General features: G+C 39.1%; 1 protein-coding gene across 1 annotated transcript in view; it reads left to right on the forward strand.

Moving 5' to 3' along the window:
* The first annotated feature begins 306 nt into the window (after positions 1 to 306).
* Positions 307 to 11,948, forward strand: part of LOC139756458 (sorting and assembly machinery component 50 homolog A) — a 293,888-nt gene continuing 282,246 nt past the window's right edge. The window contains exons 1-2 of the mRNA XM_071675915.1: positions 307 to 410; positions 9,678 to 9,731. Of these exons, the coding sequence (XP_071532016.1) occupies positions 390 to 410; positions 9,678 to 9,731 (75 nt within the window). The 5' untranslated portion in view covers positions 307 to 389. The remainder of the gene's footprint in view (positions 411 to 9,677; positions 9,732 to 11,948) is intronic.

Here is an 11,948-nt window from a genome sequence, read left to right on the forward strand (position 1 = left end):
CTAATGGGGACAAGAATATTTTGGTCCCAAGGCCCCAAAGTCTTTTATATGCCACCGATTATAAATCGCATACCATTAAAAGTTAATTACATAACATAAACTTTTGGAAAGCGGCCAGTGTTACCAACGCATAATATAGGATAATCAAGTCGACGTAAACAAAGATATTTCTGTGGAAAAGTAAACTCCAACTATCGTTATTTAGGTATGTAAGGTAAATTATCAACATAAAGAAATTTTAATTCTGATCTTATCTCTTGGGAAATGAGTTTCAGTATTGTGGAGGGATTTTATTGAAGGATGTGGCAACAGTGTTACGAGTCGGCTGGTGGGCCGGTAGGTCGAGAACGTAAACATCTGAGGAAGAGGCTGACGCATGAAACACCACAATGGGCACCGTACACGCAAAAGTAAGTCTCTATTCCCAGTATATTTTGGTTATATACCCCAAAAACATAAATGGCTCGTGAACAATTGCTATAGAATGTCTTGTCGGTGTCCTGAGATCATAGTAACAGACTGTCGCGTTCTGAAGTTTTCGAACTGTACTCTACAGTGAAGTCATTTCTAATTATGCAGGCGAAGCCACACAACTTCTGCTGCTGTTATTGTCAATGACAGTCAGTTAACAGGTAACTTTTGGTGTAAGGAGATCCGTTTGTCGTTGCCAAGTTTGTAGAAATGCTTGAAGGTTATGTTTATGGGAGTGGTGGAAAAAGATTAGTATTCATGACCAGTAGTTGTTTGTTGACTAATAATTACAGACAGTATTGAGTAAGAGTTTATGTCATTGGCTCCTTTGAGTTCACTGATGATATGTTAAGAATCTTGCTGAATTATTCTTTTCACTCAACATTGTGTCACATGCAGGCTTGGTTAAGATTTAGCTGTAAATATATACATTCTTTGTGCAATCTTAATACTTGAAATGCAAAAAGTCCACTCTAGCTCCATATCAGTCTTATCTTTGGATATTGTTATTTTGGTCAACATTATTGGTGTAGTTTAGAGAACACCGAAGCAATTGTAGAGTGTGGTTTTGATCAGTATATTTATTGAATGGTATTAAATGCACATATGTTAATAGAGCTATGTTTATTTCAGAAAGTTGGGTAAAGGGGTTGATTTAGAATTATGTAAAACAGATGTGTAAAATTGGCTGAACTTAAAAAGAAACTGCACCTAACCTCATTGGCAATTAATACTCATTTTATTAATTTTTTTAGTCAAATTCCACAAGCTACAGATGTCACCAAATACTGATTATTTATCAAAAGTTGGAATGCATATATTTGTTAATAGACTTTGATGAAAGTGGTACGAATTAAGGTAAAGAACCAGTTTAGAAATGCAACTTTTATAGGTTTGAATAGGTTTGATAGCTCAGCTTTTCTCTCATAGAATCTGTTGCTGCTGTAAGTAATGTTGTAAGAGTATAAAATGTTTCTGTACTATCCTTTTGAAATTATCTTATGATATAAATGAACTTGTTAGTGGTAGGATCTTGGGGATAGAGAAAAATTAGGATCAATTGATGATACTCTAATTTTTAAAGTGTGGAAATCGAATGATATGCACTTTTAACATTTAAAGACTACATTTGTGATAGAGATTGCAGAATGATTATTCATTTACATGAAAAACATACAGCACTTGACTTTGCTATGTTCTTTCGTTTGGTTGGCAATGTAAACAGTGAGTTCAAATGTCTAAAGATAATTATGTGTGTGAGAAATATCATCTAACCCATTTGTAAAAGTTGGATTAAGTCTGACTCAAACATTACAAGGCATAGTGGCGTTCATTGGAATGCATAAGTAATAATGATAATGGGAATTTCTACACTGTATGGGTGATTTTTAATGTTTTAATACAACATCAGTCACTTTGCATATCCTTGTACGAACAGAATAAAGCTCTGTAGAATCTGAACAAGTGCCAGGTAAATGTTTTTGTTCAGCCATCTACAGGATGATCTGTTTTCTAATGTCCTCATGCATAACATGAGGACCTTAGAAAATTATCTTGGAACGCCATAGACATCCCTCATGTTTCTTCAGTATTTTCAAGATTTCAACTGAAGTGTTATGAATTGCATCACTTTAACTCTCCATTTTGTCAATTTTTTTTCCACAAAAACCCTACTTCAAAGCCTGGTCCATTTTACAAGAACTTTGAATTGTTGGAGTTATAGTTGCTATATCTGAAATCCCACATACACTATCACCACATATTGTTACTTCGCATACTTGAAAATTTTGATGATTTCTTTGATCTACAAAGAAGGCATTAATTCTGTACACTTTATAGAACTACTAAAGGTGTTTGGGTTTTTGCATGTAGCTCCCGTCACTCCCGCAAGTTGAAGTCTGTATAAATTGGGCAGGCCTTTGAATTAATGGGATATTGTCTTATAAAAGTGCACTGCACCAAGTGGTATATAGACCTCTGTGGTGTAGCGGTTAATGCTTTTGTCCATGGGACATTCATGGGCTGCCCAGGGTTGAGCATATAAGTTCGAATCAAGATTCCAGCAGTTTGTCCGCAGTCGCTCCAACCATTCATCCATCTTTAGGAGTTGGGCATTCAAGTGGGTTCCTGGCTCAGGATAGGATATATAGACATGTAACATTAATGAGATAGCCTTGATTAGGACTTCAGTTGCCCATGCCATCTCATCTAACATAAAAGTGTTAGTGGTGTAAAGAGCTGATTGAATTAGTTGTCAAGATATATCTTGTGGAAAATAAGGGGCACCTGTGGTGTCCCATGATTTGCAGAAGACCTTCCTATAGAAAGCTGACAAAGAATATCCAGTTAGTGTTTTGTTCAGATTTTGTAGAGCTTTATTGAAATTGTAAACTGATGCCCAAGCTGTAGAATATCAGGAAAGCCTGGAGAAGCATGCCTCAAAAGATGAAAAAAAAATGATAATCTACCTTCATGCGTGACCTCGTATCTTGTCACAATGGAAATATGTGTTTTTTCTGTTTGAATTTACTTCACTGTCATAATGTGAGCTCAATGTTAAATGGTTAAGATGCCAGGATGAAGGAAACTAATGTGTCCTCAAATTGACATCACAGCTTGCATATAGAATAATTGCAACCTTCACATGATTTTTCCTTAGTGAAATGATTCAGCATAATCATTTGTGAACTTTTTATCATGATTTTGTGGAAAAAATTTATTTTGCCAATAACTTGTATCTTCCTTTTTTATCCCCGTGAAAACCATAATCCAAATCTAATTAGACATTTCAGACCTTTAGAGAAAGTAATTTTATTTGTGAATAATGATTTAAATGCTACCTTCTTCATGCTGCCTCACTAATGCAGGAAATGACGAACATATATGAAAGAAGAAAAGGGCAAAGAATAATGAAAGAGCATGAAATAAGGTATCAGAATCTATCTGAAAGCTACCTAGTTGTTTATAGCACTTTCAACTTTTAAGATGCCCTTCACTTAGTATCTCTCTGTATTTTCGCCTGCACAACAAGGGATTGCTCCCATTACTAGAATGAAATATGCTGTTAGTGTCAACAGGATGGAAATTACTATGTTTACCTATTGTTTTCGATTTACATCATTATGCTATCAGGATATTAGAATTTTGAAAGATATGTTAGTGATAATGTAAAATCCTACGTTTCTAATTCATTATTTACATAGAATATAACAAATCCATAAGAGTAGAACAAAGATTCTAAAGCCAATACACTTGCTTGTGCTTACTGGTAAATTGCTCTCTTATCAATGAACAGATGAAAACCGAGTGGTCATGGATCCCTCAGCAGACCCGTTTAAAGTTATAGTATTTCTACTAAAGTATACAGTCAGGTAACTAGGTGATGCTGGGTGATGTTTTTATGTTATATTGATTTTTTTTAAGTTTTCCCCTATGGGTTTTCAGAAAAGAAGAGTGAATGTTGGGGTGAAGAGGGTGGTGAGAGTAAGTGAGCTTGGGAAGGAGACTTGTGTGAAGAAGTACCAGGAGAGACTGAGTACAGAATGGATAAAGGTGAGAAAAATGGAAGTAAGGGGAGTGGGGGAGGAATGGGATGTATTTAGGGAATCAGTGATGGATTGCGCAAAAGATGCTTGTGGCATGAGAAGCGTGGGAGGTGGGTTGATTAGAAAGGGTAGTGATTGTGGGATGAAGTGAGATTATTAGTGAAAGAGAAGAGATAGGCATTTGGACGATTTTTGCAGGGAAAAAATGCAATTGAGTGGGAGATGTATAAAAGAAAGAGACAGGAGGTCAAGAGAAAGGTGCAAGAGGTGAAAAAGAGTGCAAATGAGAGTTGGGGTGAGAGAGTATCATTAAATTTTAGGGAGAATAAAAAGATGTTCTGGAAGGAGGTAAATAAAGTGCGTAAGACAAGGGAGCAAATGGGAACTTCAGTGAAGGGTGCTAATGGGGAGGTGATAACAAGTAGTGGTGATGTGAGAAGGAGATGGAGTGAGTATTTTGAAGGTTTGTTGAATGTGTTTGATGATAGAGTGGCAGATATAGGGTGTTTTGGTCGAGGTGGTGTGTAAAGTGAGAGGGTTAGGGAAAATGATTTGGTAAATAGAGAAGAGGTAGTAAAAGCTTTGCGGAAGATGAAAGCCGGCAAGGCAGCAAGTTTGGATGGTATTGTAGTGGAATTTATTAAAAAAGGGGGTGACTGTATTGTTGACTGGTTGGTAAGGTTATTTAATGTATGTATGACTCATGGTGAGGTGCCTGAGGATTGGCGGAATGCGTGCATAGTGCCATTGTACAAAGACAAAGGGTATAAGAGTGAGTGCTCAAATTACAGAGGTATAAGTTTGTTGAGTATTCCTGGTAAATTACATGGGAGGGTATTGATTGAGAGGATGAAGGCATGTACAGAACATCAGATTGGGGAAGAGCAGTGTGGTTTCAGAAGTGGTAGAGGATATGTGGATCAGGTGTTTGCTTTGAAGAATGTATGTGAGAAAAACTTAGAAAAGCAAATGGATTTGTATGTAGCATTTCTGGATCTGGAGAAGGCATATGATAGAGTTGATAGAGATGCTCTGTGGAAGGTATTAAGAATGTATGGTGTGGGAGGCAAGTTGTTAGAAGCAGTGAAAAGTTTTTATCGAGGATGTAAGGCATGTTTATGTGTAGGAAGAGAGGAAAGTGATTGGTTCTCAGTGAATGTAGGTTTGCGGCAGGGGTGTGTGATGTCTCCATGGTTGTTTAATTTGTTTATGGATGGGGTTGTTAGGGAGGTGAATGCAAGAGCTTTGGAAAGAGGGACAAGTATGAAGTCTGTTGTGGATGAGAGAGCTTGGGAAGTGAGTCAGTTGTTGTTTGCTGATGACACAGCGCTGGTGGTTGATTCATGTGAGAAACTGCAGAAGCTGGTGACCGAGTTTGGTAAAGTGTGTGAAAGAAGAAAGTTAAGAGTAAATGTGAATAAGTGCAATGTTATTAGTTACAGTAGGGTTGAGGGTCAAGTCAATTGGGAGGTAAGTTTGAATGGAGAAAAACTGGAGGAAGTAAAGTGTTTGAGATATCTGGGAGTGGATCTGGCAGCGGATGGAACCATGGAAGCGGAATTGAATCATAGGGTGGGGGGAGGGGGCGAAAATCCTGGGAGCCTTGAAGAATGTGTGGAAGTCGAGAACATTATCTCGGAAAGCAAAAATGAGTATGTTTGAAGGAATAGTGGTTCCAACAATGTTGTATGGTTGTGAGGCGTGGGCTATGGATAGAGTTGTGCGCAGGAGGGTGGATGTGCTGGAAATGAGATGTTTGAGGACAATGTGTGGTGTGAGATGGTTTGATCGAGTGAGTAATGTAAGGATAAGAGAGATGTGTGGAAATAAAAAGAGCGTGGTTGAGAGAGCAGAAGAGGGTGTTTTGAAATGGTTTGGTCACATGGAGAGAATGAGTGAGGAAAGATTGACCAAGAGGATATATGTGTCATAGGTGGAGGGAACGAGGAGAAGTGGGAGACCAAATTGGAGGTGGAAAGATGGAGTGAAAAAGATTTTGAGTGATCGGGGCCTGAACATGCAGGAGGGTGAAAGGAGGGCAAGGAATAGAGTGAATTGGATCGATGTGGTATACCGGGGTTGACGTGCTGTCAGTGGATTGAATCAGGGCATGTGAAGTGTCTGGGGTTAACCATGGAAAGTTGTGTGGGGCCTGGATGTGGAAAGGGAGCTGTGGTTTCGGGCATTATTGCATGACAGCTAGAGACTGAGTGTGAACGAATGGGGCCTTTGTTGTCTTTTCCTAGCGCTACCTTGCACACATGAGGGTAGAGGGGGATGGTATTCCATGTTTGGTGAGGTGGCGATGGGAATGAATAAAGGCAGTGTGAATTGTGTGCATGGGTATATATGTCTGTGTCTGTGTGTGTATATATATGTGTACATTGAGATGTATAGGTATGTATATTTGCGTGTGTGGACATGTATGTATATACATGTGTATGGGGGTGGGTTGGGCCATTTCTTTCGTCTGTTTCCTTGCGCTACCTCGCAAACGCGGGAGACAGCAACAAAGCAAAATAAAGAAATAAATAAATATATTATTTTCATGTACATAACCCTCCCACTGAACACCTTATTCATTACTGTTTGATACTTTAACAAAATGCTCAAAGCCATGCTATGCCTATTTTTATTGTGTTCACCAACCATTACACTAGCATCACAGAACAGAAGCACTCCTTATCAAGAACTAATAATGATGCAGAAATGAATTGCCCTTTTATATAGTTTTTAACGTTAAACCCTTAACTCCCGAGATAGGTTTCCTTTCCAACCTTGTGAATTTCTTTTGAGGTTGTATAGAAAATGCGTTAAACCTTATGCTTTCAAAGATGTTTAAATGACAGTTAAAAAGATTAGTTAAAAGATTGCTTCCGAAAGAAAATTTCTTTCGAAAATTATTTCGTCTAATTTTCACTCTGGTATTGTGTAGATTTGTAGTTGTTTCAGATCTATGCAAAAAAAGTGCAGGAGTAAGGCTTTAGTGTCAAGTGATATGCCACTGCTCTTGTTTTATTGTTTATTTTATGTATTCTGAAAATTTGATTATTGCTTATTATGTTTTATTGTATACGATAAATCTTTTCTTATTATAGTCATTATGATCCAGTAATAGATTTTTCATAATTGCAAGATTATGCAAGTTGTAAAATTACTAGTTGCATCAGTTAGATACAATTTTTTCAAGGTCAGATAAACTCTGACAATGCTGCCTCATCGTAGTTAACTTTCAGTGCTGTAATTCATTATCCATAGAATTACTATTTACACATTCTAAAAATACATCATTATTGAGTAAGCAGGATCATCTGTATGGACTTTTAAATCTAGCAAAGAGCCACTCAGTAGCCTTCCTAGAAAATTCATAAGTATGTTCTGTCATTGGTATAGCTATAGGATGTTACTGACTGTAGGGAGAAATTATCATATACTGCCACCTTTGCAGCCACCCAGGGTTTGGCGAGTGGCCTTGAAATAGGCAAGAAACATTGCATAGGTTTATGTCTAGAGATGATGAATGGCTCATGTAAGTATTCATTTAGAGGATGTAAACTCAGGGCAATTAATATGATAATAGAATATTAAATTTCTGAGTTGAAGACTTCCACATCCATTAAGTGTGTAACTCTTCTTCCATCACTGAGTCATTAGTGAAGCCCATGAAATGGAGAGGGCTTTGAAGATTAGGTGAATTGTGGGCTTGACCCATGCTCTACAGCAACTTAAACGCTAAGGTTACCTTATGTTACTTTACAAAAATGAAAAAAGATATTACCGCTAATCATTGCAGTAAATCTTAACTAATGAGAATGAAGAGCTTTCAGGCTTTTAAATTTTAGGTTAGTGAGTACTGCAAGGTGTATGACTCATTTGCCACATATACAGGATAGCTGCAGCTAATGGGTTGACTGTAGTAATATTCAAATTTAGTCTTGCCACTGTATTAAATCTTAAATGGCAGCTGGTATTGGTGGATGTGCTCATGAGAATGGCAGCCAGTATTAGTGGATGTGCTCATGAGACTGGCAGCCAGTATTGGTGGATGTGCTCATGAGAATGGCAGACAGTAAGATATGTGTTAATTTCTCCTGACTGTAGTGATATCCAGTTGCCTTATTGCACAGTTATTAACCTATAGAGATCTTCTCCATCACCAGAGAGGCATAGAAAGGAAGTTTCCTGTCCTCATTACTCCTTCAGCCACCATAATAAGTGCATGGCCATTGACTTTCAGGTTGTGGGTACTTGCTGACCCTTTGAAAAATACTTAGACTGTTGGATATCTTAAGTGTTGTGGAGGACCACTTAAGATGTCTAAGTTTGAGGAAAGTGAAGATCATAAGAAATGTGATGAATTAAGTGACAGTGATCATAGTAGGAGTATGTTCTTAAGGAGGAGGGAAGCCTGTAGGGGAGGTGTCCTTTCTGATTGGATGCTTGTGGAAGAAAATCAAAGCAACTTTGCTGAATCTTTTTATGTAATCATGGAATAATAAAGGACTTTGGTAACCAATGACAGGTAAAGTGCTTGAATGTTTCCATAGAAAAAAACATCTCCAATATCCCTCCTAAACATGCCAGTTCCTCATTGTCCCTACATTTTTTTATAATGTGAAAGGCATAATATTTCTGAATTTGTTTTTCATGACTAATATACCTATGTATGAAATAAGAGTAAAGTGAAAAACTAAGCTCACTATAAAGAAGAAATAGGTCCTTCATTATTCTCCCCACATTTGATAGGCCATCTTCTTCACACTCATCTTTTATTATGAAAGGTATACTATTTTTAAATATCCTCATGCTGTGTACTTATGCTGTCCCTGTGCGTAAGAGTACAGGATGAAAATGAACTTAATACAAAGAAATGTCTCATCCACATTCTCCACTCCTATGGGGAGCTGTCAGACATGTCATCCACACCCTCCTCCACCCTTCACACAGCAGTGGACCAAGCCAACACAAAGGTAATGATTTAACTCTTTGCTGCTTTTGAAGGCCGATCTGTCATTGCATAGAGGAAAAGACTTTTCCTGTATGTGATGGGCTTTCTGGACCTTGCGAACCATTTAATGGTTAACAGTGAAATCTAATTGGATTGTGTAGGTAATTTTGCCAACTAGGCAGCAACAATGGGTCAAGAAGTATTCCTTTGATAAATTTATTCTCCTTCATAACCACTTTATTGCTGGATTTATTGACAACCAATGTTATCAGTAGTAGTAGCTGGCAAGCATCCACAAGCTTGGGAAGCACTACAACCTGGGTATTTGGGAGGTTAGTGATGGTGTCACAGTGAGCCTTGAATTTTCGACAACCAAATTGTAATCATAGAATGCAGTAGCATGCTGAGTACATGCGGTCTAGATAATGGTAGGGCACACAAACAGCCATATTGGTGAAAAGGTAGAGTGAATAAAGGGAGGAGAATGGATTAGGTGTGCTGATGTGTGAGAGAAGTGTATGGCATGTGGGAGGTGTACATGTAAGCAATGAATGGTAGGATAACAAAGTTATGTTGCTTTTGAAAAAGATGGGCTTTACCTATAGGGAAGGAGTATGAGTCATTAAAGAAAAGAAATCAGCGAAAGCTTTCAAAGCCAAATGCATGCATTTTAGATTACAACTGGTCATAAACAGATTGTCTTTTGATTTCAGAGTCCAGAGGCAGATGAACATGTGGGCATCAGGATGGACCTTCAGGCTCTTAAGGTGAGAATCTTGTGATTTTGATTCTTTTGACCATTTGGTGAGAATAATTTTTGGCTGTTGAAATATGACCTTAGAAGCTGAGAATTGTGGACTCCTCCTTGGAACAAATTAGGAATTAATCAGAACAAAACTTGATAACTCAAAAACTTTTGATCCATTGATATGATATAAATAGAGAGAGACTACCTCCCTGTGAGTACCTACAATGAGATTTTGCCTTGGTGGCAGGGTTAGCAGTTAGTGCTCACCATTTGTGTTGTGTATTGAATAATGCTTTTTCCCTTGACCACCTCTTCGCTTCTCACCACTTGTCTTCCTAATTATATTATGCAGTATTTTCTCCCCTATCCCAGGGGATAGGGGAGAAAGAATACTTTCCACGCATTCCTCACGTGTCATAGAAGGCGACTAAAGGGGACGGGAGCGGGGGGGCTGGAAACTCTCCCCTCCTTGTATTTTAACTTTCCAAAAGGGGTAACAGAAGAAGGAGTCACGCGGGGAGTGCTTATCCTCCTCGAAGGCTCAGATTAGGGTGTCTAAATGTGTGTGGATGTAGCCAAGATTAGAAAAAAGGAGAGATAGGTTGTATGTTTGAGGAAAGGAACCTGGATGTTTTGGCTCTGAGTGAAACGAAGCTCAAGGGTAAAGGGGAAGAGTGGTTTGGGAGTGAAGTCAGGGGTTAGTGAGAGGACAAGAGCAGGGGAAGGAGTAGCTCTGCTCCTGAAGCAGGAGTGGTGGGAGTATGTGATAGAGTGTAAGAAGGTGAACTCTAGATTGATATGGGTAAAACTGAAGGTGGATGGAGAGAGATGGGTGATTATTGGTGCATATGCACCTGGGCATGAGAAGAGGGATCATGAGAGGCAAGTGTTTTGGGAGCAGCTGAGTGAGTGTGTTAGTAGTTTTGATGCACAAGACCGGGTTATAGTGATGGGTGATTTGAATGCAAAGGTGAGAAATGTGGCAGTTGAGGGAATAATTGGTTGTAAATGGAAATGGTGAAGAGCTTGTAGATTTATGTGCTGAAAAAGGACTGGTGATTGGGAATACTTGGTTTAGGGGGAGAGGTATACATGGGTGTACGTGTGTGAGTGGGAGAGATGGCCAGAGAGTGTAATTGGATTACGTGTTAATTGATAGGCGCCCGAAAGAGAGACTTTTGGATGTTAATGTGCTGAGAGGTGCAACTGGAGGGATGTCTGATCATTGTCTTGTGGAGGCGAGGGTGAGGATTTGTGGAGGTTCTCAGAAAAGAAGAGAGAATGTTGGGGTGAAGAGAGTGGTGATAGTGAGTGAGCTTGGGAAGGAGACTTGTGTGAGAAGGTACCAGGAGAGAATGAGTACAGAATGAAGAAAGGTGAGAATAAAGGAGGTAGGGGGAGTGAGGGAGGAATGTGATGTATTTAGGGAAGCAGTGATGGCTGTGCAAGGGAGGCTTGTGGCATGAGAAGCGTGGGAGGTGGGCAGATTGGGAGGGGTAGTGAGTGGTGGTATGAAGAAGTGAGATTGTTAGTGAAAGAGAAGAGAGAGGCATTTGGACGATTTTTGCAGGGAAATAATGCAAATGACTGGGAGATGTACAAAAGAAAGAGGCAGGAGGTCAAAAGAAAGGTGCAAGGGGTGAAAAGGAGGACAGATGAGAGTTGGGGTGAGAGACTATCATTAAATTTTAGGGAGAGTAAGAGGATGTTTTGGAAGGAGGTAAATAAGGTGCATAAGACAAGGGAATCAATGGGAGCTTCAGTGAAGGGGGCGAATGGGGAGGTGATAACAAGTAGTGGTGATGTGAGGAGATGGGGTGAGTATTTTGAATGTTTGTTGAATGTGTTTGATGATAGAGTGGCAGATATAGGGTGTTTTGGTTGAGGTGGTGTGCAAAGTGAGAGGGTTGGGGAGAATGATTTGGTAAACAGAGAAGAGGTAGTAAAAGCTTTGCGGAAGATGAAAGCTGGCAAAGCAGCGGGTTTGGATGGTATTGCTATGGAATTTATTAAAAGAGGGGGTGACTGTATTGTTGACTGGTTGGTAGGGTTGTTTAATGTATGTATGACTCATGGTGAGGTGCCTGAGGATTGGCGGAGTGCTTGCATGGTGCTGTTTTACAAGGACAAAGGGGATAAAAGTGAGTGCTCATGTTACAGAGGTATGGGTTTGTTGAGTATTCCTGAGAAATTATATGGGAGGGTATTGATTGAAAGGGTGAAGGCATGTACAGAG

This window comes from Panulirus ornatus, chromosome 21 (genome assembly GCF_036320965.1).
Source record: "Panulirus ornatus isolate Po-2019 chromosome 21, ASM3632096v1, whole genome shotgun sequence".
NCBI classification, from domain to species: Eukaryota; Metazoa; Arthropoda; class Malacostraca; order Decapoda; family Palinuridae; genus Panulirus; species Panulirus ornatus.